General features: G+C 44.9%; 1 protein-coding gene across 2 annotated transcripts in view; it reads right to left on the reverse strand.

The window, feature by feature from the left end:
• The window catches only part of LOC138801003 (aldehyde oxidase 1-like), a 101,430-nt gene that overhangs the window by 3,408 nt on the left and 70,048 nt on the right, over nucleotides 1-27,974 (reverse strand). The window contains exons 26-34 of one of the 2 annotated variants that reach the window (XM_069983352.1): nucleotides 27,626-27,853; nucleotides 23,379-23,474; nucleotides 20,950-21,078; nucleotides 20,094-20,168; nucleotides 19,526-19,578; nucleotides 18,183-18,297; nucleotides 11,477-11,542; nucleotides 2,853-3,041; nucleotides 1,912-2,079 (exon numbers count right to left, since the gene is read on the reverse strand). In XM_069983352.1, coding sequence (XP_069839453.1) covers nucleotides 1,912-2,079; nucleotides 2,853-3,041; nucleotides 11,477-11,542; nucleotides 18,183-18,297; nucleotides 19,526-19,578; nucleotides 20,094-20,168; nucleotides 20,950-21,078; nucleotides 23,379-23,474; nucleotides 27,626-27,853 — 1,119 coding nt within the window. The remainder of the gene's footprint in view (nucleotides 1-1,911; nucleotides 2,080-2,852; nucleotides 3,042-11,476; nucleotides 11,543-18,182; nucleotides 18,298-19,525; nucleotides 19,579-20,093; nucleotides 20,169-20,949; nucleotides 21,079-23,378; nucleotides 23,475-27,625; nucleotides 27,854-27,974) is intronic. The other variant, XM_069983353.1, reaches the window with a different exon arrangement.

Here is a 27,974-nt window from a genome sequence, read left to right on the forward strand (position 1 = left end):
TCCCTCACTCGCCCTCCCACCCAGTAAAGGGAGCTCTTAAAGCAATGCTCTAAATCCAAGTTACAATTTTGAAAAACTGTGAGCTCTTTCCAAAACGCTCTTAAACCAAGTTACTCTTAAACCAAGGTACCACTGTAGTCACCTTTTCACCCTAACCTGGAAAGTACTGGTTTGGCGCTTGTATGTCCACCTCGCCTTGGTAAATCCCTGCAACATTCCTGTATATGCCCCTGGAGGATCAGTGCAGGAAATACTGGTATGGGGTGTTGAATCATTGGGTTGCGGAATCATGTTTAAATAACGGTTATATTTTAGTAATTTGTTGGTGTTATATTGTGTCAATTAGGATTAATTTTTGCTCATTTAAGATTTGTTGCCCTTGACATTTCTTACAAATTGAGAGATCCTAATTATAGGTTGTGTGAAATACTCATCTCACCTTATAGACATTGCACCCTAGCCATAAACAGGCCGATTCTGCAGATTATCACTCCAAGTAGTGATGACAACGATCAACGGCTGATAATGTCTTTTGTTCCTGACTAAAAATCATCAGTCATCGACTGTGCATCCCAACGGCTGATGAATGTGTAAAGAAAATAATAAGATATATACATACCGTACACTCCCTGGTGTCCTTCTCGCCTCTGCCCGCTGGTGCCGCTGCCGGTGGAGCTTCAGAGCCAGTCTAAGACGGGACAGCTCTGTGTCATTTGGTTGAGCGGCCTGTCACTTCAGAGACTGGCTCTGCAGTTCTCATGGTGGCTGCGGGCAGAAGGCTGAGGCCAGAAGGACAGGGGAGTGGACATATATGTATATTCATTATTATGTTATATTAAAGGCAAAGGTTGCAGTGACATCACCAACAATATACTATACTAGAAAATGTACCCGGCGCTGCCCGGGTATAAAGTCAGTCAGTGTGTTTATTGGATTTGTTCCAAGGTCGCCTTTATACGCTATATACCCCGAGAGTTCTGCACTGTTTACATAAATTGTAGCGTATGCACATTAGAAATTAAAAAATTTAAACATTCTAAATACCTAACAGCCAAACTGAGATGTCATGTGATCAGACTGTATACAGAGTCTGGTTATATACAACATTGTCAGTGTAATATACAGCCTGGTTATAAACAACATTGGCATTGTTACAGTATACAGTATACAGCCTGGTTATATACAACATTATCAGTGTAATATACAGCCGGGTTATATGCAACATTGGCAGTGTTATACAGTATACAGCCTGGTTATGTACAACATTGGTAGTGTTATACAGTATACAGCTTGGTATACAACATTAACAGTGTTATACTGAGCCTGGTTATATACAACACTGGCAGTGTTATATACAGCCTGGTTATGTATAACATTGGTAGTGTTATGCTGAGCCTGATTATATACAACATTGACAGTATTAGTCAAGGTCCTGTATACTTGTAGTATATAGTTGGTGGAGGTCCTGTATACCAATAGTGTATAGTTCTGGGGTGCTGTATACCTGAAGTGCGTCGCCAACACTGGGCGTGGACGACGCGCAGCGTGACCAGCAACGAGGGGGCGCTGACCTCACGTCACGGAAATGGCGCGAGTGGTTTCGACGCACGGCACAGGCGCAAGAAAACAACTTCAGTTGTCGAGGGCGGACAAAGGACGAGAGGAGGGGGAGACACAGACCGGGACCACAGAGGCGGTGCTTCACCTGGGCACGAAGGCTCTCGGCCCTGCCTTTTAGACACAACATCTCCACAAGTAAATTTCTTTTTTAACCCGAACGAAAACGCTACCAGCGTCCACAAACATATTAGAAGAATGGACTTCACATGAGCTACAAGTAAGTATAAGTAGTTGGGGAGGGGGGAAAGTGGGTACAGAGTCGCTTTAAGCATCCTCTTTGGAGAAGCATACCATTTTTGTTAGGTAATCTTCACAGGCCATTCGGATTTTTTCAGGAGTCGCTGGGCTGTTGAGTGTAAAAATCTTAGGTATACCACGTTCTTCCCGAGCAGAATCCACAGCATCTTTTATGGCAAAGTATACAGAACTCCCCAAAAACAGGGCAGTTTCCCCCAAACCCTAAAACAAACAAACATACGGCTATTGTTATTTTTACACATGCCTTCTTTAGCGGTTATATCTCATGGATGAGAAAGTGGCAAACATTAGTAGAGGGTATTTATAGGGTAACTGGCATAGTAGCTGTCATGGGGCCCAACAACTAAGGAGGCAACTTTTTACTAAGAACTAAAAGTACAGATAATGTAGACTATTAACAACAGAATGTCTACAGTGTAAGGCTATGTTCACACAATGTATGAGACCGGCCGTTCCGTGACCCGACCGGGTCACGGAACGGCCTGTCTCTGCCCGGATCATCCCGGCCGGTACTGCAGTACCGGACAGATGATCTTTCTGGCAGTAGTGTTCTGATGCGGGCGCATCGACGTGCGCCCGCATTAGAATTTGCCACTGCACACAATGAAGCAAGTGGCCGGAGCCACTCGCTTCATCGTGTGAACTGACATGGGTTTCTTTGGCCACAATTCACTGAATTGCGGCCGCAGAAAACTGACATGTCAGTTATTTGCGGGTCCGCATGGAATCCCGGCCGGAGCGTATACGATGTGTATACGCTCCGGCCGGGATCCCAATGAAGTAAAAGCAGTGCTCACAGGCGCATATAGTACGGCCTTTGTTGCCGATGCACAAAAACGGCTGTACTTTACGTAGTGTGAACATAGCCTAAAGCATTATTCCTGGGTTGTAACATCATGTATTTAATATCACTACACATTGTCATTTTAAAGGGCGCTTTTTAATGCGTATGATTTCTCTACTGTATTGCTCACCTTAGAGGAATATATAGTATACGGGTTCTTGGAGGATGCCAGAAGAGACACATTAAATTCTGTGGGAACATCACACACAGCAGGTATCTTATACTTGTCAGGTCCCAATGTATACATTTCACCTTGTGGAGAATAATAGAGTTCTTCTAATGTGAACAGACCAAGTCCCTGAGTAAAGGCACCTTCAATCTAATAAAAAAAATACATATGTAGAAACAATACAGAAAATTAGAAAAATACTGAATATTAGTCAGCGTTGCACTTACACTTACAAAAAAAGGAGATGACATGTATAAAAATATTTAACCTTCTATTATATAACTACGTTTTTAACTATAAGTTTGATTGAAAAGGACCTGTCACCAGTCCAAATAAATATATGGGGCTTTACAATTGTTATTATTCGGTCCTGTTCCTGAGATAAGCGGGTGTACATAAATATCCTATTGATAGATATATCATTTTTTAAAATTCTATATTGTGTGTGGTTATTTAGTCGGGGGGTGTTAGGCATTAAAGATGAGCATTTGATTTCTGGTGGCTGGAGAAGTTGGATGCAACCCTAGGGAGTCCTTGAAGACATGTTAACAGCCTATGGCCATGTTCACACAATGTATGTTTAGCATAAATCACGGTCATTGTGCAATTTGCAATAATGGGCATCATTTATGCTAAACATACGTTGTATTTGAATGAATAGAATCCTGGCCGGATTCCATCTGGCCGCAAAAAAACGGACATGTCAGTTTTGTACGGCCACTATTCATTGAATAGTGGACGCACAGACACGTCAGTTCACACGATGGAGCATGCAGCTCCAGCTTTATGTAGAGGTGAATTTGGATGCAGGCGCACATGGTTGCACCTGCATCCGAATTAACCAGAAGTTAAGATCATCTGGCCGGTACTGCAGTACTGGCCAGTATGATTTTCAGCAACATCAGCCGTTCTGTGACCCAGCCGGGTCACAGAACGACCGGTATTATACGCAGTTAGAACATGGCCTATAGCTGTATCAATGTTTCTCAGGCAACCCTAGGGCTGCATCCATATTTCCAGCCACCAGGAATCAAATGCAGAGAGTTAGCACCTAATCCCACATTACGTGAAACACAAAACCAACAAAAAGGTAAGCAATGTAGTGGACTCTATCCCCACCCTCATCATGTATCAATATGATGTCAGGAGCGGGAAGCGTGGAGATATGATTAACATATTGAAGTATATAAATGGCCCATTATGGTCAAGAGATGTTCCAAGCAATTTTAAGAAAACTCTGTAGTAAGTTTTATTAAGCAAAAAGACTCTTTCTGTACTCAAAAAGCTGTTTAGCAGTCTCCACTCCCCCCACACACACTTCTTTTCTGTTCAATGCCAAGTCATCTATATTACAGAAGAACAAAGTGAAGTTGGGTTTGCTGTGTCCATTATAGAGGGACCAAGGGGGGAGTGAGCAGGAAGAGGAGAGATACAGCCTGTGCAGTTTTAAGACTGCCTTGGCACAGAAAAAACTGGGTTCACATATCAGACTGCTCAGTGCTGGTCTGGGAATGTGGTGAGGTAAGATTGTAGGATGTTGTGCTGTGCTGGCTCCTATACACTGGCTGATTCTCTTCCCTCCCTTCTGGACTCAGAAAACCTGATGCTTCTGAAGTGATAGGGGTGGGGAGGCTGCAAAACAGCTTTTTGAGTACAGAAGGAAACTCTTTTGCTTAATAAAACCTATTACAGAGTTTCTTAAAATCGCTTGTACTATTGATACTCATTTTCTGCAAAATGACACTGAAATGACAGTCACACCTTTAATCTCTGGAGGCAACAAGCCTTCTTTACTAGGAGAAAAGTAAATCTTTGGTACAGTCTACACCAGGATCTGGTCACAGCAAAAACAGTGGAGGGCCTCAAAACAGACTTAGTGTAATGCTCTTAGAGCTTCATTAAAGGGGTTATTCAGTGCTACAAAAACATGGCCACTTTCTTTCACAGTCAACACGACTCTTGTTTCCAGTTCAGGTGCGGTTTGCAATTAAGCTCCATTTACTTCAATGGAACCGAGTTTCAAAACCCCACTCAAACTGGAGACAAACTCTTGTCTCCAGTTTGGGCGGGGTTTTTAAACTCAGTTATTTGGCTGGGACCTAGCGTCGCAATGACGCCGATCCCGGCTCGACAATACATTGCTCTGGACTGCAGCAAGCCAGAGTGATGTGTCACCGATCTCACTGATCATTGCTGTGTATATACACAGCATTGATCTCTATGAGAGATCAGTGCTGTGTATATACAGGTCCCCCAGGGGGACTTCCAGTTAAAGTAAAAAAAAGGGAAAAATCACCAAATCACCCTCCTTTTCCCATTTTAGAAATATAAATAAATAAACAAATAAACTATTAAACTATTAACCCCTTCAAGACTAAGCCTATTTGGGCCTTAATGACCAGGCTCATTTTTCAAAATCTAACCTGTCTCACTTTATGCTCTTATAGCTCAGTGATGCTTTAACGTATGCTAGCGATTCTGAGATTGTTTTTTCGTCACATATGGCACTTTATATTAGTGGCAAAATTTGGTCACTACTTTGTGTGTTTTTTGTGAAAAACATCAAAATATCATGAAAAATTAAAAAAATTAGCATTTTATGAACTTTGAAATTCTCTGCTTCTAAAAAAAGAAAGTCGTAGCACATAAATTAGTTACTAAGTCACATTACCAATATGTCCTCTTTATTCTGGCTTCATTTCATAAACATATTTTACTTTTTTAGGGTGTTACGGGGCTTAGAAATTTATCAGCAAATTACCACATTTTCGTGAAAGTTTCCAAAACTGATTTTTTTAGGGACCAGTTCTTTTTTTAAGTTGATTTAGGAGGCCTGTATACTGGAAACCCCCATAAGTGACCCCATTTTGGAAACTACACACCTTAAAGAATTAATCTAGGGGTATAATGAGCATTTTAACCCTACAGGGGCTGGAGCAAAGTACTCAGCATTAGGCCGTAAAAAAATGGAAAATTAAAATTTTCCAATAATATATACGTTTAGATTAAAGTTTCTCATTTTAAAAAGGAACATGAGAGAAAAAGCACCCCAAAATTTGTAACGCAGGTTCTCATGAGTACAACGGTACCCCATATGTGGGCGTAAACCACTTTATGGGCACACAGCGGGGCTCAGAAGGAAGGGAGCGCCAATTAGCTTTTCCAATGCAGATTTTGCTGAAGAAGTTTCTGAGCACCAGGTGCATTTGCAGACACCCTGTAGTGTCAGCAGAATAGAACCCGCCCAAATGTCACCCCATTTTGGAAAGTACACCCCTCAAAGAATAAATCTTGGGGTAGGATAAGCATTTTGACCCCACAGGTATTAGAGGAAAGTATTCAAAATTAGACAGTAAAAATTAAAAACTCGAATTTCTCCAATACTATGTTCGCTTAGCTTGAAATTTCTCAATTTCACGAGGAACAAGAGAAAAAAATTACCCCAAAATTTATAAAGAAGGTTCTCCTGAGTACAATGGTACCCCATATGTGGGCATAAACCACTGTATGGGCACACAGCCGGGCTCAGAAGGAAGAGAGCGCCAATTAGCCTTTTCAATGCAGATTTTGCTAAAGAAGTTTCTGAGCGCCGGGTGCGTTTGCAGAGCCCCTGTAGTGCCAGCGGAGTAAAATCTCCCCATAAGTCACCCCATTTTGGAAAGTGCACCCCTCAGAGAATTTATCTTGGGGTGTAATGACCATTTTGACCCCATAGGTATTAGAGGAAAGTATTCAAAAGTAGACAGTAAAAATGAAAAACTCGAATTTTTCCAATAATATGTTCGTTTAGTTTGAAATTTCTCAATTTCACGAGAAACAAGAGAAAAAAATTACCCCAAAATTTATAACGCAGGTTCTCCTGAGTAGAACGGTACATCATATGTGGGTATAAACCACTGTATGGGCACACAGCGGGGCTCAGAAGGGAAGGAGCGCCAATTAGCTTTTTCAATGCAGATTTTGCTGCAGAAGTTTCTGAGCGCCAGGTGCGTTTGCAGAGCCCCTGTAGTGCCAGCGGAGTAAAATCTTCCCATAAGTCACCCCATTTTGGAAAGTGCACCCCTCAGAGAATTCATTTTGGGGTGTGGTGACCATTTTGACCCCACAGCTATTAGAGGAAAGTATTCAAAAGTAGACAGTAAAAATAAAAAACACAAATTTTTCCAATAATATATTCCTTTAGTTTGAAATTTCTCAATTTATTGAGGAGCAAAAGAGAAAGTTCACCCCAAAATCTGTAACGCAGGTTCTCCTGAGTACAACGGTACCCCATATGTGGGCATAAACCCCTGTATGGGCACACAGCCGGGCTCAGAAGGAAAGGAGCGCCAATTAGCACTTTCAGTGCAGATTTTTCTGAAGAGGTTTCTGAGAGCCAGGTGCGTTTGCAGAGCCCCTGTAGTGCCAGCGGAGTGAAACCCCCCCCCATAAGACACCCCATTTTGGAAAGTGCACCCCTCAAAGAATTCATCTTGGGGTAGGATGAGCATTTTGACCCCACAGGTATGGGAGGAAAGTATTCAAAATTGGCCAGTAAAAATGAAAAACTCGAATTTTTCCAATAATATGTTCATTTAGTTTGAAATTTCAAAATTTCACAAGGAACAGGAGAAAAAATGTACCCCGAAATCTGTAACGTAGGTTCTCCTGAGTAGAACGGTACCCCATATGTGGGCATAAACCACTGTATGGGCACACAGCGGGGCTCAGAAGGGAAGGAGCGCCAATTTGCTGGAGCAAAACCGCAGCTAGTAACAGTTATTAGAATAGCGCAGTTACTAAAATACAATAAAGAAAATGAGATTACAGGTAACGTGGGGTGGTTACGGACAGTCTGGGGTGGTTCCGGGTAATCTGGAGGTGGTTACGGGTAATCAGGGGTGGATACGGACAACCTTGGGTGGTTACGGTGAACATGGGGTGGTTACGGGTAATCTGGGGTGGATACGGACAACCTGGGGTGGTTACGGTAAACGTGGGGTGGTCACAGGCAACCTGGGGTGGTTACGGGCAACGTGGCGTGCATACGGACAACCTAATGTGGTTACAGACAGCCTGCTGTGGTTACAGACAGCCTACTGTGGTTACAGACAGCCTGCTGTGGTTACAGACAATCTGGGGTGGGTATGGTCAACATGGGGTGGTCACGGGCAACCTGCTGTGGTTACGGGCAACGTGGGGTGGATACGGACAACCTGCTGTGGTTACGGACAACCTGCTGTGGTTACAGACAACCTGCTATGGTTACAGACAACCTGCTGTGGTTACAGACAATCTGGGGTGGATATGGTCAACATGGGGTGGTCACAGGCAACCTGGGGTGGTAACGGGCAACATGGGGTGGATACGGAAAACCTGCTGTGGTTACAGACAACCTGGGGTGGTTACGGGCAACGTGGGGTGGATACGGACAACCTGCTGTGGTTACAGACAACCTGGGGTGGTTACAGGCAACCTGGGGTGGTTACAGGCAACGTGGCGTTGTTACAGGCAACGTGGCGTGGTTACAGGCAACGTGGCGTGGATACGGACAACCTGCTGTGGTTACAGACAACCTTGGGTGCTTACAGGCAACCTGGGGAGGTTACAGGCAACCTGACGTGGATACGGACAACCTGGGGTGGTTACAGGCAACCTGGGGTGGTTACAGGCAACCTGGGGTGGTTACAGGCAACCTGGGGTGGTTACAGGCAACCTGACAAGGATACGGACAACCGGCTGTGGTTACAGACAACCTGGGGTGGTTACAGGCAACCTGACGTGGATACGGACAACCTGCTGTGGTTACAGACAACCTGCGGTGGTTACAGGCAACCTGGGGTGGTTACAGGCAACATGGGGTGGTTACAGGCAACCTGGAGTGGTTACAGGCAACCTGGGGTGGTTACAGGCAACCTGGGGTGGTTAGAGGCAACGTGGCGTGGATACGGACAACCTGCTGTGGTTACAGGCAACCTGGGGTGGTTACAGGTAACCTGACGTGGATACGGACAACCTAGGGTGGTTACAGGCAACCTGACAAGGATACGGACAACCGGCTGTGGTTACAGACAACCGGCTGTGGTTACAGACAACCGGCTGTGGTTACAGACAACCTGCTGTGGTTACAGGCAATCTAGGGTGGTTACAGGCAACCTGCTGTGGTTACGGTAAACATGAGGTAGTTACGGACAATCTGGGGTGGTTACGGGCAATCTGGGGTGGTTACGGATAAACTGAAGTGCTCATAGGTAATCTGAGGTGGGTACCTGTAATCTGGCGTGGTTACGGGCAATCTGGAGGGGGTCATTGGCAATTTGGGGTGGTCAGAGGCAAGGTGCGGTGGTCAGAGGCAAGGTGCGGTGGTCAGAGGCAAGGTGCGGTGGTCAGAGGCAAGGTGCGGTGGTCAGAGGCAAGGTGCGGTGGTCAGAGGCAAGGTGCGGTGGTCAGAGGCAAGGTGCGGTGGTCAGAGGCAAGGTGCGGTGGTCAGAGGCGACCTGCAGTGGTTGCGTGCAATCTGGTGGGGTTACATGTAATCTGGCATGATTACGGCAACCTGCGGTGGTTAGGGCAACCTGGGGGGGGTTACAGACAATCTAGATTTGTTACGGATAAACTGAAGTGCTTATAGGTAATCTGGGGTGGGTACATGTAATTTGGGGTGATTACGGACAATCTAGAGGGGGTCACTGGCAACGTGCGGTGGTTACGGGCAACGTGCGGTGGTTATGGGCAACGTGCGGTGGTTACGTGTAATCTGGGGGGTTACGTGCAATCTGACGTGATTACGGACAACCTGGGGGGTTAAGGGCAACCTGCGGTAGTTACGGGTAATCTGGGGGGGTTAGGGGTAATTTAGGAGTAAACTGCAATTATTACTATAATAAAAAGTGTGTGTTTTATTTTTTTGTGTGTTTGTCACTTTTTTTACTTTACACATTCATTTTCACTGTATTACTATGATTACTGTGATATTTTCTATCACAGTAATCATAGTTCAGTGACAGAGACCAAATTGGTCTCTGTCACTTTAAATTTTTTCAGAGTTGGCTGGTTATGTAGCGCATGCGCACTTCATAACCAGCCAGGACGTCGATGAGGAAGGAGCTCCAGGATCAGGTAACGTATAAGGGGTAGGGGGGGTGACTGGGGGACGGGGGGGTGACTGGGGGGGGTGGGGGGCGACTTGGGGGACGGACCCTGACACTTTTTATCCCCTGTCACCAATCATTGATGGTGACAGGGGATAAAAAGTGCATCCATGCACTGTGAACAGGCGATATAGTATATACCGCCGATCGCCTGTTCGGGGACCCCACAGGGGGGTCCCCGATCACTGCCCCATGCTCTCCGCTACCTCCGGTGGCGGAGAGCATGGGTTTTAATTCATTTTTACATTTCCATCGCTGTGAACAGATATACTCTGTTCACAGCGATGGCAGCGGCCATCTTGGATCCGATGGCCGCCGGGGGAGGGGGGTTAGTGACTGGCTACTAGGAGGGGGGGGGCTGATCTGGGGTCTGATTCACTTATTTCATCTCCCCCCACCGTGGATTCACGGTGGGGGGAGATGAAAAGCACTGCAGCGCCAGCCCATTAGTGACCGCCGTATCGGCGGTCACTAAGGGGTTAACTGCCGGGATCCGGGCACGGCGCGGATCTCGGCAGTTGCGGCGGGTGCCCGGCTATCACTGACAGCCGGGCCCCGCCGGGGATGACAGGAGTGCAGCTCCTGCGCCCCTGTCATCCCGTGGACGTACCGGCACGTCCATCTGCAGGAACTGTATGCAGATTTGGACGTGCCGGTACGTCCATATGCGGCAAGGGGTTAAACTATTAAATTATTAAATTATCACATTCCTGATCTCGCACGGTAAATAGCGTCAGCACAAAAAGATTCCAAAGCAATCAAAAAGTCACATATGCGCAATCAAGGTACCGATAGAAAGTACACATCATGGTGCAAAAAATGACACCTGACACAGCCCCATAGACCAAAGAATAAAAGCGCTATAAGCCTGGGAATGGAGCGATTTTAAGGAACATATATTTGTTAACAATGGTTTGAATTTTTTAAAAGCCATCAAATACAATAAAAGTTATACATGTTATATATCGTTGTAATCTAACGACTTGAGGAACAAGACAGTTTTACCCCAGGGCGAACGGCGTAAACACGAAACTCCTTGAAATGAAAACAAATTCCTTTTCTCAATTTGACAGCACAAATGATTTTTTCCGGTTTTGCAGCATTTTTTATGGGAAAATAAAGTCTGTCATTGCAAAGTACAATTGGTGTCGCAAAAAAAAAGGCTCATGTGGGTCTCTAGGTGAAAAAATGCAAGCGCTATGGCCTTTTAAACATAAAAAGGAAAAAGCAAAAGCGCAAAAACAAAAATTGGCTTTGACCTTAAGGGGTGAATGCATATGTAAGAATAAAGAGTTCGTCCATCTATCCATAGCCCTTCCATCATCCAACAAACCATCCCCTCCCTTTGATGAACTTCATGAGCATGTGTCTTTTTTCAACATTTGTCTAGAAACAATATGTAAAGGGTGATATTAATTCCTTTGGGAAGATGGTGTTTTATAACTGTTCACGCACCTGACCAATGTCTATGCCTGGGTTTATACTTTCTCCAATATCCAGAACAATTTCAGTGTAGAGATTCTGTTGAATAAAAGTAGAATTTAATTTAAAAAAATAAGTTAAAATGAAATCATTTGTGCCTTTTTTTTTTTTTTAGAGATTGCTCAAATGGTTATGGCATATTATAAAATGCAAATACCTCTTACAAGTTTACCATACACATTTTAGAGTTGGCTGTAACTAGGAATCATGAGGCCCCATAGCAAAACAATTGTAGGGGACCCCCCCCCCCCTCCCACACACATACTCAACTGGCTAAGTGCAGTCCCCAGACCCGTCACTAATGTGCCAGGGAGCTAGGAGAACAAAAAAGCGTTGTGTTGGGCAAGGTTAGTATGTGTATGGGGGGGGGGGGGTTCTTATGACTGAAGGTGCACAGGTTCCTCCGGCCACAAGAGAGACCCACAGTCAGGGGCGTAACTAGGATTCATGGGGCCCCATAGCAAAAAAGTGTATGGGGCCCCCCGACATATTACCTGTACCGGCGATATGGAGCTGTCCCCCTGCCTTTGGCAGCTCTGAGACGCTGGGGGTGGGGGGGGTGGGGGTAGGGGTTAGCAGGCCACTCGTAGTCCCTGCTGGTTGGGGCAGCTCTGAGTCCAGGGGGGGTGACCTCCATTATACTGACTATTATACAGGATGCTAGGGAAGCGGGATGACCCCATTATACAGGATGCTAGGGAGGCTGAGTGACCCCATTATACAGGATGCTAGGGAGGCTGAGTGACCCCATTATACAGGATGCCAGGGAGGCTGAGTGACCCCATTATACAGGATGCCAGGAAAGCTGGTGACCCCATTATATAGGATGCCAGGGAAGCTGGGTAACCCCATTATACAGGATGCCAGGGAGGCTGAGTGACCTCATTATACAGGATGCTAGGGAGGCTGAGTGACCCCATTATTCAGGATGCATGGAAGCTGAGTGACCCCATTATACAGGATGCCAGGGAGGCTGAGTGACCCCATTATATAGGATGCCAGGGAAGCTGGGTAACCCCATTATACAGGATGGCAGGGAGGCTGAGTGACCCCATTATACATGATGCTAGGAAAGCTGGGTAACCCCATTATACAGGATGCCAGGGAGGCTGAGCCTGAGTGACCCCCATTATACAGAATGCCAGGGAAGCTGAGCCTGAGTGACCCCCATTATACAGGATGCCTGGGAAGCTGAGCCTGAGTGACCCCCATTATACAGGATGCCAGGGAAGCTGGTGACCCCATTATACAGGATGCCAGGGAAGCTGAGCCTGAGTGACCCCCATTATACTGGATGTCAGGGAAGCTGGTGACCCCCATTATACAGGATGCCAGGGAAGCTGAGCCTGCGTGACCCCCATTATACAGGATGCCAGGGAAGCTGGTGACCCCCATTATACAGGATGCCAGGGAAGCTGAGCCTCAGTGACCTCCATTATACAGGATGCCAGGGAAGCTGAGCCTGAGTGACCCCCATTATACAGGATGCCAGGGAAGCTGGTGACCCCCATTATACAGGATGCCAGGGAAGCTGAGCCTGAGTGACCCCCATTATACAGGATGCCAGGGAGGCTGAGCCTGAGTGACCCCCATTATACAGGATGCCTGGGAAGCTGAGCCTGAGTGACCCCCATTATACAGGATGCCAGGGAAGCTGGTGACCCCCATTATACAGGATGCCAGGGAAGCTGAGCCTGAGTGACCCCCATTATACTGGATGTCAGGGAAGCTGGTGACCCCCATTATACAGGATGCCAGGGAAGCTGAGCCTGCGTGACCCCCATTATACAGGATGCCAGGGAAGCTGGTGACCCCCATTATACAGGATGCCAGGGAAGCTGAGCCTCAGTGACCTCCATTATACAGGATGCCAGGGAAGCTGAGCCTGAGTGACCCCCATTATACAGGATGCCAGGGAAGCTGGTGACCCCCATTATACAGGATGCCAGGGAAGCTGAGCCTGAGTGACCCCCATTATACAGGATGCCAGGGAGGCTGAGCCTGAGTGACCCCCATTATACAGGATGCCTGGGAAGCTGAGCCTGAGTGACCCCCAATATACAGGATGCCAGGGAAGCTGAGCCTGAGTGACCCCCATTATACAGGATGCCAGGGAAGCTGAGCCTGAGTGACCCCCATTATACAGGATGCCAGGGAAGCTGAGCCTGAGTGACCCCCAATATACAGGATGCCAGGGAAGCTGAGCCTGAGTGACCCCCATTATACAGGATGCCAGGGAAGCTGAGCCTGAGTGACCCCCATTATACAGGATGCCAGGGAAGCTGAGCCTGAGTGACCCCCATTATACAGGATGCCAGGGAAGCTGGTTACTTCCAGCTTTCAGTGATAGTTACCATCCTCCTGCTGTGTCTCCTCCCCAGGCACTGGGATGGTGGGCACTGGGGGCGGGGCTTGCCGCGATGGGGGCGGGGCTTAGCGGAACGTCCCGGGACTGTTCCACTTGTGGAGAGGGGGACACTGGTGCAGGACGTTCTGAGCCTGTGTCAGGGGGAGGTGCGGAGGTGTTACAGAGGGGATTGCAGACGCTCCCTTCTGCGTCTCTGGCAGGGTGCTTTATTATCAGAAGCGTAGCTACCTTGAAGACAGGGGAGACGGGCCAGGCGGGCCCCCGGGCCCCCTGTAGTGCGGGGCCCCATAGCAACTGCCTTCCCTGCCTTCATGGTAGCTACGCCATTGCCCACAGTGCTATGCGAAGTGTTGTGAGCCGCTACCATGAAGGCCAACCCCACTCTACTAGAGCCATTGCCTATATTATGTATATAATACCCTCATATATACCCCTCTATCATATATATACATATATATACACACACATATACTGTATATATATGATAGAGGAGTATATATGATTATATATTATATATATATATATATATATATATATATATATATATATATATATATATTAGAGGTATATATATAAAGGATACATATTATCCCCTTTGTGTACTGTGTCATTGTCTTGTATAACGTTGTAGGACTACATTTCCCATTGTAATGTGATTTAGTCCTGCACATCACCCCATACAACATGCTGGGAGATGTACTGTAGTTTTACAGATTACTCTCTACACCATGCTGGGAGATGTAGTCCTGTATATTACCACACAGCATCCTGGGAGATGTAGTCCTGCAGATTACCACACACCATGCTGGGTGATGTAGTCCTGTATATTATCACACACCATGCTGGGAAATGTAGTCCTGTATATTACCACACAGCATGCTGGGAGATGTAGTCCTGTATATTATCCTAAACACTATGCTGGGAGATGTAGTCCTGTATATTACCACACACCATGCTGGGAGATGTAGTCCTGTATATTACCACACACCATGCTGGGAGATGTAGTCCTGTATATTACCACACACCATGATGGGAGATGTAGTCCTGTATATTACCACCCACCATGCTGGGTGATGTAGTCCTGTATATTACCACACAGCATGCTGGGAAATGTAGTCCTGTATATTACCACACAGCATGCTGGGAGATGTAGTCCTGTATATTACCACACACCATGCTGGGAGATGTAGTCCTGCAGATTACCACACACCATGATGGGAGATGTAGTCCTGTATATTACCACACACCATGCTGGGAGATGTAGTCCTGTATATTACCACACACCATGCTGGGGATGTAGTCATGTATATTACCCTACACACCATGCTGGGAGATTTTGTTCTGTTTATTCCCACATGCCATGCTGGGAGATGTAGTCCTGTATATTATCACACACCATGCTGGGAAATGTAGTCCTGTATATTACTACACAACATGCTGGGAGATGTAGTCCTGTATATTATCCTAAACACTATGCTGGGAGATGTAGTCTGCAACCTGGATGTCCACAGGCTGCAAAACTACAACTCCCACCATGGACTGTTAGCAGGACATGGTGGGGGTTGTACTCTGGGGGTAATCTCAGCTGTTCTGGATCCTGCTCTGTCCTTCTCTGGCTACCTTCCATTGGTCTTCTCTGTGCTCCAGGGCACAGAGGGCAGCCTGGAACACTATATGGGGGGGATGGGGGAAGGGGCACCCGCTCTGAGACTGTGTGCAGGCGGCCTGGGGCTACTGTGGGAAGGGGGGGAGGGTTGCTGGGGTCACTCTGACGCGCTCTCCGGGGGCACCCTGAGAGCATGAGCAGAGGATGTGACCCAGCTGGTCCAACATCCTTCCACATTATGGCGCCTGCCTGGGACTATGACTTTGTGCCTCCTAAGTGTGGGGCAGTGCAAAGGGGACCTGTGTTTGGACATACGCTTACGTGTGGGGGGGGGGGGGGGAGGAGGAGATAGTGCATGCAGAGCGTACAGTGCTTTTCGGAGCACCAGCAGGAGCTGGGAGGCGGCGACCTTGAGTGGCCGGGCGGGGCCTGGCCAACACTTACCCGCATGTAGTTTCTCCCCTGGTTAGTTAGCGTCAGGACAAAAGTCCTGAACAGCTAACTGGGGAGAGTGGAGACCTGACTAGCTCGCCAGGCGTCTTGATGTGCGGGCCCTGTAGCAGCGGCTATGGCTGCAGTTCCGCCACTGCCTGTAACACTCCAGATGTAAAAAAAACTACATTTCTCATCATGTCTGAACAGCCACGACTCTCCTGGCATGAATAGAATTGTAGTTCTGCGACAGCTTGAGGGTTACAGGTACTTCAGCCCTGCTTTACGCTTCCTCCCATGTCACCACTGACACACATGTACTCTTGGCCAAGCCAAATGTGTATTAATATGGAGAGAACGCCAGATTGCCACCTTATGTGTATGGCCAGTTTAGATGTGGAAGGCAGCAAAAGACTTGTATTGGGGTGACCCGCCGGGGGTAGTAGTAGTTGTTGGTAGTGGTAGGTAGGACCCGGGTCGCCACTTGCCAGATGTTATGTCACGGTTATGGCACAAGGGGAGGTGACTAACCCACGGGAACCTAACCATGTGGGACCCCAACAATTCTTCGTTGCCCTTAGTCAAGGCACCAACAACTGGACCAATGCCAGGGTTCAGAAACAACTGGAGTTGTACGTTTATTAACATGGAGGTTGTCAATAGCAACAGTCTCTGGATGCAACGAGTGATAGGCAGACTTGAATACAACTGAGGAGATGGGTAATGTTGCAACAGGCCGTAGTGTGGTAGTGTCACTTTGGTTGAGAGGAATCTTAACGGATGATGGGAGTAGTAGTTCCCTGAGAATGATGCTGGGTATGACGATACTGAGGAGAATACTTTCTGTTAGCGATGAGATGAAGATAGCGACTTTAGAAATGTACCCAGATCTTGAGGTGAAGTAAGGTTCTTGAGGATGAGACTGGTCTGGACTGGACTGGAATACATCTCAGAGGTAGTTAGGTGGATCACACTGAGTTACGGCCTTCTCCTGGAGGAGGAGCAGAGAACAAGCCCTTCCCCCTTGAAGGTAGAGGGAGAACACACACCTAGAAGGGAAGTGACTAACTGACCCCAGCCAAAAGCTCGACTGGTATTGGGGTTGCTATGGCAGCCGGTGAAAGTCACGGGACACTAGACCGTTTGCATCACCACACCATGTGACAAGCACAGAAAAATATGCAAATTAATGTACATAGGAGAATATGAGGAATATAGAGGATGATACCAAACTTGAACACTGGGGGGCAACATAAGTTGAGCTGTTTGCAGTGGCTATTAACCCTTTCCAGTACAAGAACAAATGGAATACAGATATACATACAGTATATATATATGGAGAAGAACCTTTTGTACTGGGACACTGCAGTATTCTATTGCAGTACTGACACAGACATTACAGGCATGATCACTCAGTCTCAGTCTAGTAGGCAATTTCCCAAAAGATCATTACTGTCAACTTTGTGAAAGTGAAAGTTGTGCTGATAGTGACTTGTAATAGGATCCATCAAGGTTCCATGAAGCTTCAGTCCGTTTAATTCGTGCTTTTCTTGGTGTCAAACATGTTAAAAACACTGAAGCAGGGTCATATTTGTAATATGAAACAGACTTAAGAGCACATAATTCTCTTTGCGCCATTATTTTGGCAATTTTTTTTTTTTTTTTTGCACACGGCGTACAGTTTTAAGCAACATTTATCAAGCGGTTTCTCCATTTTCAAGCAGTTTATGTTAGCTACTTTATTAGCCAGATTTATCATGTGGGATTAAAAAATTATGCAGCAATACTCCACTCTTACCGTGGTGTAGTTTTTTTTTAGCCAAGTCTTGTTAGTAAAAAATTGTGCAAGCACACAAAAATCAAGGCCTGTGCTCCTAAAGATTAATTTTAAGCAAGGTCTGTGAGTTTTTGCACAGGATGGAAAAAATTGCAGGGATGATAAATGTGTCCATATGATGATGTCTCTGGAACAGTCATCTACTATATAAAACATTGGATGGTTATGCAAGTCTGGCATAGATTTTTACATTCTTTTATGATTGTTCCTATTCATAGAAATAAATTGTACTGTGTAACTTATTGGAAATCAGAAGGATCCTTCCTTTACACTGATTTTTATCATGAATGTGGACAAAGCATTCCTTTGTGTTCATGTTAATTCACTTACGGATTGAAGTTATTAGTAGCGTGCAGCACAATCATCATGTGAGATTCAAGCAATCGGTTACACGGACTACCTCACCCTAAGTAAAAACATGAAAAGTACGCTTTACCTTATGTGCTCCTGTTAGACAATCTAGTTCAATCTCAGAACAAGCTGCCCCAAAGATGTAATATGGGGCGATATGACCTTCACCCTTCTCCCAGTCCATTTCTGTGTCATATCCCCTGCAAAAAAATTATTAAAAACAGTTTAATATAAAGGAAGCCCCCAGGAAATCCTATTATATACGCTTAAATGAAATGTGTCATCAAAAAAATGACTTCTTGTTTAATTCATGTTTTTATGTTAAACTTTTTTTTTTTTTTAATAAAATGTTGGTAATATTTTTTCTAATTTTCCATTTCCCTACATTATCAAATAATCCTGCAACCTTGGTGAGTTTGCATTTTAAAACTAAACTTAAACTTATGTTATGTCTGTGGTGATACAATAACAGATACAATAACAGAATTTAAACACGCCTGGGATAGACATATATCTATCCTAAGATAATAAGGAAGAAAATACTAAAAGGGCGGACTAGATGGACCCAGTGGTCTTTTTCTGCCGACAATCTTCTATGTTTCTATGATAAGAGGAGGCTGCTGTAAAGTGATCTTTACAGCATTGCAGCAACATGTGACACCAGTAGATATGCTCCCTGTTGAATGACCTTTTCAAAGGTCACAGAGCATACTCAATAATGTTTCACAATCGTCTCAAGGGGACAGACTCTGTCTATTGTTGTCTGTGTCCATGAGTCTTGCTGTAAAGCATATCACTAAATGCTCTTAACAGCTCAGGCAAAATGGCAGCCACCATAACAATGACTGCATTTTTTTTATTTCACTTTTTGTACATTGTTATGTACAAAAAGTGAAATAAAAAATTAGTCAGAAAATAGAAACAAATTAGAATAAAAGGACAACTATGCCACCTCCAGTATCCTGCCTGCCTGGCCTGTCAGTGTGGCTGGATCATAGAGCAGTAACCAGTGCGGGGTGTTCCAATTCCAGTATCCTGCTCGGCCTGTCAGTGCAGCTGGACCACAGAGCAGTAATCAGATGATAGCTCTAAGATTTGGCACTGACAGATCTGGCAAGGCAGGATACTGAAGGTTGGACACCCCACTCTGATTACTGTTCTATGACCCTGGCACACCACTTGAAACCTGTCTTCAAAGATACACCAATAACAACAACCCTCTGATATCGGTCCTTCAGCCAACCACAAATCCACTGAATTATCCAGGGAAGTACAATTTTCTCTAACTTCTCAGCTCTTTATGGGGAACTGTATCAAGAGGCTTTGCTTAAGTCCAGGTAGGCGATACCCATAACAGTAATCTACTTATATATAACAAGAAAGCCCAAAGCGTCTATAAGCAGAATACATATAGTCATGTAACTTTACCTGTAATATCCAATAGCCGAAAGGCTCAGTCTCTCACTAAAAGCCCCCAAAACCTGGAAAACAGATATCACATGATTACATTTTAAGGAGGCATAGTCTCTTTATATATTTTAATGTACAGACAGAATAGGCTATTTACATGTGATAACTTATAAAAGTAGATAAAGGCAAAGTTTAGGAAGCTTTATCTCTCATAAACTGTATCTCATAGAATACTATATAGTGTGAGTTAGGAGACAGAAGTTTAATGTCACTGATCTATCACTTGCTGCGCTTAGGACACACAGCAGAAGTAGTGATGCCCTTTCTGTCTCTGCATGATAGGAAATGTAGGCTGTATGAGGAAAACCATATAAAGAAGGGAAATTGGCAGAAAACCACATCAGCTAACACAGGTACTGTATACACAAGGGCCTCTCATGATTGTTTACTAATAGCCTATGCCACACTATATACTGTAAATTCAGAGTGCTTCTTTAACACCAGTATTTACATTAGAAATTCACAACACAAAACAATACAGCTGATCGCATAAAAAGTAGTAGTATTTAAAATAAATAGAACTCACCCAGTCCTCCCATTTGCCATTTGGATTGTTTTTAGCAAAAGGTTCCAATCTTTCCCAGAGAGTTTCACAAGCATACTTTAAAAAAAAAGTTAAATCATTATGCTTTTTTCACAATCCCTATTACTTGTATCTAGTTACATTATTTAAGGATGTCACGGTTTATAAAGCAGCTTTGTATGACCATACAAGAAATGAAGAAACAGTATGGTGCAACACTGGAAGAATAGGTGCCATATTTACATCTCCATTTCCTCTCTCACATTCATGACTGTGACCAAACCCTGCCAAGACTAAAAGGTCTGTGATAAGATGTTGCTTTAATCACAATACCAAACAATTTTCTATAAAATTATACTGGGGAATAGAATATCTCTAATATTTTATTAGTGGTTCCAATCTAACCCCCAGCTTGACCCTGGGCCTGGTGGAAGTGCCTCAATGACAGATCTATATACTTCACACAAGATGCTGCAGCTAATCACAGACCTCAGGTTACATGCACTTGTCTTTGTAGAATACACAGCAATGTCACCCGGACATTGATCAAGAGACCAGCCCGCACAGCTCTGGGAGTCGGGTCGTGACATCACCATTTTATCCAGGAAGTGAAGCCATGATGCAGTAGTAAGTGCAGGAAAAAAAGCACTTTATAAGCATTTCCAGTAATAAGTGTATATTGGTGATTTGTATAACTTTTGGGGGGCAATACAATACTTTAATAAAAATTTTCGCCAGATTTCTCCTTTAACGTAATGCGAAAGCATTTATTGTGGGGGAGAAGACATGTAGAAATTCTTGTCTCTTCGAGCCAATATAATATATAGGTATGAGACATAAATACTAAACAGCTGGTTACCTTAACAGCCAGGCCATAAACATCTGTGCCGATGGTACCACCAGTTGGAATGGAATTTGGAACAGACACTGTGCTGGTCCCAGAGATGTGAATGTAAGACATTGGTATCTTGAGTTCTCTACTTGCAATCTGGAATACAGGTAAAAATAGATTGAAAATAACAAAGACAGGGCATCATATAGGGATGACAATTGAGAATTGATCTACAGTGAGGTCTGCTCACATAACACCTCAACACTAAGGCTTGCCCATAAAGCTCATCAGGCGAGATACAGTCTGAAGCTGAGCGAGAAATAGATTTCATGTTCTTTTACGGTTTGCTAAGTGGAGTGAATTCATTTTGAGCATGTGGAGGCTCAAATGCATCATATGATTTCCCAATATCAGTGTGTTAAACAGGCATATCACTTTTTATTTTATATAATAAACTTATTCTAAAAAAAATAAAATAAACAAATAAATAAGGCAGCAAGGTATAAAGGTTCTATTACACGAAAGATTATCGTCCATATTCGGCCGATAATCGTCTCATGTAATAGAAGACAACGGTCAGCCGACTTGAACGATGAATACATGCATCGGCAGCGAGCAGGTAAGAGCTGGGGGGTTATAGAGTGTAATAGCGCCCGCAGCAAGCGGGGAACCCCACTCGTTTGCGCCTCTCTATCGCCCTGTGTAATAGGGGCTTTATGTGTTGAATTGCTGCAAAACACAGTTAATAAAGAAAGCAAGAAGAGAACCATAGGGTATATGAATCAGACGCATACCTGCATTGAATTATAAAATAGCTTTATTGTCACCGGCTACAAATTTTTTTTTTAAAACACTTAAAATCACTGAACAGCAGCCTCCTAAAATGCAGGAGGTTGCTTACTGCTACTCATCACGCTAAATAAGCCAAAATGGGACTAAGCAAGAAAGTAAATACAAAATGGGAAAAGATAATACCATATAAATAACATGATACAAAAATATGATGGCAGAAATACCATCCCACAATGAAATGTCCCAATGTAGCAGGAGACCAGATACCCCACGCAAATCGTTGCTGCACGGCGGCTTCGTCAGGTGAATATGCAAAGTGAACAAGACGGCATTTATACCTGATATGCTAAGGTTCCAATCATGGATGACAGTCCGTCATGGAGTCGGCGGGCAGAAGTGAGATCTGCGGCTGCGCACGTCACATGCACCACTGTGTTGTGTGTGTGACGTGGATGTACGAATGTATGGATCCTACTATAATTTTTTAGCAGGATAATGCTCAACCACACACAGCAAGGGTTTCCCAGGAATGTCTCTACCATATTACATCTTTCTTGACCTGCCCAGTTGCCAGATTTATCCACAATCAAGCATTTATGGAACCAGCTCGGACATCAGCTTCTGTAACCGATTTGCAGGATATAAAGACCCAGCTCCAACATCTGTGGGCAAATATGCCACAGGATGCCATATAGAGCCTGCTTGCCTTCCTGTCCAACGCTATCTCTTCATTTTCAGGCTGGATGCATCACAACAGGGTGCTGGAGACTTTCAGTTGTGTAGTTTCCACCCACTAAACTTAAGGTCCTATTACACCAAGCAATTATCGGCTGTTAATCACTTGGTGTAATAGGTTGTGTTAAAAAGCAACAAACAGCCAACATGCACAAGGTCAGCTGATCCTCGTCTTTCAACATGTTGAAAAAAATTACAATGATAATGGCGGTCTGCTGGGCGTTGATCCATGTAATAGGAGCCGTGGCAGCAGACCGCCGATATCTCCTATAGGCTCCCCGGACCATCCCCCTCCCCAGAAAAGACCCTCCCTCAGCTCCCTGTGGAGCACGAGAAGCAAGCGAACACTGATCTGACAGGTCGGCTCTTACTTGCTCCTCCAGATCGGCCGGTGTAATAGGATGTTTATACTTACACACACACACTCACATATATATACACACACACACACACACATACACATACATATATATATATATATATATATATATATATATATATATATATATTCACACACAAAGTTTTATTTGATTCTGAACGTGCTAATGAGTTAAATGGTAGAAGGTACCATAAAAAACTACTATTATAAATCTAAAATAGTGCTATAGTATATGTATTTTTCTAATCATTTTCATTTCATCCTTGCTACAATATTATGTGGGCATGTCGTCTTAGCTGTTAGTAACAGCATTTTGAGCTATGCTTTACAGCAAGTCCGATGGACAGATACACAATGGTCTAGAGCGGACCGTAGAATAGGAACATTTTCTAGGCATGCTCTGTGACTGATGAAGAGGTCATTCTTTAAGGACACTGCTTCAGTTGTTGGAAATTATGTCTTACCTATATACAGTACTAAGGTACAGTTTTCCGAGATAGCTATTCTCCTGGCATAGCATGTAGAGCTACTTGGAAAATTACAACTTTACCTGTATAATCTTTGTGTTGAGGCCTTGGCCTAGTTCCACTCCACCGTGGCTGACTAGGACTTTTCCATCTCTGTAGATATGAACCAAAGCTGAAGCCTAGGGATATTAAAGGTAAAGAAACAAGTATTGTAAATTATGGATGTACTGTCGGATGTTTACCAACATGTTAAGGGTCATTCTGTCATTATATAATTTGTACAAGGGTGAAATCAGGCTTTAATACACTTACAATACACTCTGTCAGTTCATACATAATTCTGTAATCATGCATGTGTCTGGTGTAAAACTTAATACCATTAGCTTCCCCATGTAGCTTTGATGTAATCACAATGGTTGGCCTGGACCATTACACACTGTACGCCAGTGGCGGAACTACCGCCATAGCAGCCGTAGCCGTTGCTATGGGGCCCGGCGCATCAGGGGGCCCGGCGTCCGATCCTGTAATGGACCAGGCCCCCTGAGCTGTCATTTGCAGCACCTGGCCGCCGAGCGGGCGTTCCAGGTGCTGCGAATGCTTTCAAAGGATATGGGGCTTTCTCTGTGAGCGCTCTTGATGAGCGGTCACAGTTTCAATGTACGGCTGTATCTGACAGGGTCAGGAGCCAGTGGCTCCGGACCCTGCCAATCACTCCTGCAGGGGACGCCATCAGGAGCCCGGCGCTGCCTCCCACACACTTCAGTGAACTTGGTAGAGCCTGGTATACAGAGAGTGCAGGGGAAGGGGATGAGAGTTGCTGATGATTCTTTTGGGCTCTTGCATCAGCAGGACTCACCCGCTCCCCCTGCACTCTCTGTGGACAGGCTGCAGAACCCCCTCACCCCCATGGATCGGTCTCCCTCCTCAGCAGCTGTCACCGGGTGTGCCCTCTCACAGGTGACAGGAAGAGGCTGTGCCCCCTCTCCTGCCTCCCCCTCCCGTCCAGCAATGAGGTCTGTTCCCTCCGGTGCCTATCTCTGCAGTCGGTGCTGAGGGGGAGGGGCTGCAGGCTGCACAGACCGGGCCTGGAGCAGACACTTCACAAGTTGGACCCCCCAGCCTTATGCATAAAAAGTAAGTGTATGTGTGACTGTGTTCACATTGGTCTATATGTGTAATGTGTGTATAATAAGTGTATGTGTGACTGTGACTGTGTATGTGTGTATAAGTATGTTACATACACTTATACACACATACACAGTCACAGTCATACATACCGTTATCATACACACATACAGTCATACATACAGTATGTATGATTGTATGTGTGTATGATAAGTGTATGCATGACTGTGTATGTGTATAAGTGTATGTATGACTGTGTATGTGTATAAGTGTATGTATGACTGTGTATGTGTATAAGTGTATGTATGACTGTGTATGTGTATAAGTGTATGTATGACTGGGTATGTGTATAAGTGTATGTATGACTGTGTATGTGTATAAGTGTATGTATGACTGTGTATGTGTATAAGTGTATGTATGACTGTGTATGTGTATAATAAGTGTATGTATGACTGTGTATGTGTATAATAAGTGTATGTATGACTGTGTATGTGTATAATAAGTGTATGTATGACTGTGTATGTGTATAATAAGTGTATGCATGACTGTGTATGTGTATATAATAAGTGGGGGCCCATAGCCACTCACATGGTCCGTATTCAGTTGCAGCCCCCACTGTACAATCCCGATTCCCAGACGGTCGCTGTTTTGCAGTGGTAGCTGCCTTCACATGTATCGCATCCTAGCGGATTTCCCTTCTCTGGCTCCCTGGCGTCCTGCTGAGTCAGTTAGTGTGCTGACCGGTCGCAGCCACGGATTGGCTGAGCAGGACGCCAGAGAAGCAGGTGGGAGCGCGGACAGGGACAGGTAATGTATTAGCCGGACAGCTGATGGGTTAGGTGGGAAGGGGCCACATTCTCGCAGCAGAATGAAAATCCGCTGCGACACTGTACAGCCATAACAAATGACACTACAGAGTATCACAGCAGATTTCACTGCAGAACTCGCAGCATGAAATCCATTGCGATACTGTATGTGTGAAAGTACCCATAGAGTAGATAGCCGCTGTCACTCTCTTGTAGCTGCATTAGGCCTGTGGCCTGCGAGTAGCTGTAGCCGACAGTGTCACATCCAGCTACTAGGAGGGCTACCTGCACAGGGAGGCCTAACTACTATACAGATGCACAGAGAGGGGCCTGACCACTATATAGGGGCATAGAGGGGTATATTGGGGGCATAGAGGGGTCTAACTACTCTATGGATACAGAGGGGACTAACCACTATATAAGGGCACAGTCAAGGCATTATAGATATGGAGGATGATGATGGTGCAAGAGTGAGGAGCCTAAAATGTTTGTCTGGCAGATCCTACATGGAGGACTCGTTATTGAGAGAAGTCCTCATGATGGCCCGGGCCGGATGGAGAAGAAGAGGAAAAGTGAGCATTGCCGATCGGAGTAGAAGCCCCCTGTGATTCACTCAAAGAAGACGTCTCCTGTGAGTCATTGGCTCTAACTGCACTGTGGTCACTTATGGTGGGCAGAGCCTGGGTAGAGCTGGTACTTCTCTATATGGTCGCTGTATAAGGTAATATTGGTCTTTGTACAGTGGATCTTATTCAGTAGTAGAGTGGTGGTATTAGTCAGTATAGGGTGGTAATATTTGTCCCTTGTAAACTGGTACTGTTTGTACTATTCATCTTACTATACTGGATTTGGTGGTAACAGTATGGTGGTGATGTTAGTGGTCATGGTGTGGTGGTAATAGTTGCTCCTTGTATACTGGTATTATTAGTTATATTGGTCTCTGTATACAGGATTTGATTTATGTGACGGTGATATATATGTTAATAATGTATCATAATTTTGGAAATGATTTTTGCTCCTTACATACAGGTAAGGGGGGCCCCAATCAAAAGTTTGCTATGGGGCCCAGCCATTTCTAGTTACGCCCCTGCTGTAGTCTTAAGAAAAATAATCAATACTGCTATGCTAAATCAATTGCTATGAAATTATATTTAGCTTACATGATGCCTTTACCTTTCTTGCACAATTTAGCAGGGTATGTCTTCTTACAGAGACATATATGAGATTCTAGAAAACACAAGCCATTGTACAATAGTATTCTTGCAAGAAAAGGACTCTGGCCTATGCTTACAACCTTTCTCTGAATTGTTTATTGTAGGGATAAGATGGGAACCAGCCTGGTATAGGTGATTTTGGGTTGGATTTCTAGACAAAATAAACCTTGATTATTTAAAGTGTCACTGTCATTTGGAAAAACTTGACATGTCAGAGACACGTCAAAAGTTTTGATCAGTCCAGGTCTAAGGGACCTATTACACCAACAGATTATCTGACAGATTTTTTTCAGCCAAATCCAGGAATGGACTATATACAGAGAACAGATCATAAAGGAAAGACTGATTTCTCCTCTTTTCAAATCCATTCCTGGCTTTGGCTTAAAAAAAGTCGGGCTCTATAGACTTACATTAGGAGCCCGACTCATCACGTGATACAGAGCTGGGAGAGGACTGCGCTTAGCGTGGTGGGTTATGGGTTTAAACACTCAGACTTGCACTCCACCAATCTCCAAAGTTCAGTTGATCCTGTATGCCCAGTTTTGCAGACTTATAGTCTGAGAGAGGTCATTGCTAGCATAGTCATTGATAGTATATACATCACGCAGGTTAAAGGGGTTATCCAGAGCCACAAAAACATGGTCACTTTCTTCCATAGACAACACGACTTTTGTCTCCAGTTCAGGTGTGGTTTGTAATTAAGTTCCATTCACTTCAATGGACCTGAATTACAAAACCCCACCCAAACTGGAGACAAAAGAGGGGCTGTCTCTGGAGCAAAGTGACCATGTTTTTTTTAGCGCTGGATAACCCCTTTAACATCTATACAGTGAATGGAGGTCATAGCTCCCATTATAACAAAGTCTATTATATAGGGATGGTCCGAACCCGCCGAGGTTCGGGTTTGGCCAAACCCGAACGCTCGGCATCGGATTACCGCTGTCTGCCCGCTCCGTGCAGCGGGCGGATACAGCAGGAGGACCGCCTGGAAAACTGGGATACAGCCTATGGCTATGGCTGTATCCCAGTTTTCCAGGCGTTCCTCCCGCTGGATCCGTCCGCTGCACGGAGCGGGCAGACAGCGGTTATCATTGCGGATGGTTCGGGTTCGTACGAACTCCGTACGAACTCGGTTCGGACCATCCTACTATTTAACACTGGGCACTTCTCTGAACATACACTTACCTGGTGAAAGAGTTTCTCAACAAAGCCAACCGTAAATTTTAGGGGTATAATAGCAATGCCTTTCTTCTTCCAGTAGTTTTCTTTGTTGAATTTTTGAATCTGGGTTCTTTTCTTGGCATAGGATGACTTCACCATGCATTCATTCCAACAACGCATTAGATTTGTGGAGTCAAATTCCTGCTTATAATGTGTCTGTCCAATGTCTTTATACATGTTCTTCTGCCTGACCTGAAATCAAACTGCAATTACTGCAAAAGTTACTTGAAATTACCGGCCTCTTAAGCGGCCTATGAATAGTGTTAAGCGGACCAGTCAAACTCTTCAGATTCAGCAGGTCTGCTCAACACTA

Source organism: Dendropsophus ebraccatus, chromosome 9 (genome assembly GCF_027789765.1).
Source record: "Dendropsophus ebraccatus isolate aDenEbr1 chromosome 9, aDenEbr1.pat, whole genome shotgun sequence".
NCBI classification, from domain to species: domain Eukaryota; kingdom Metazoa; phylum Chordata; class Amphibia; order Anura; family Hylidae; genus Dendropsophus; species Dendropsophus ebraccatus.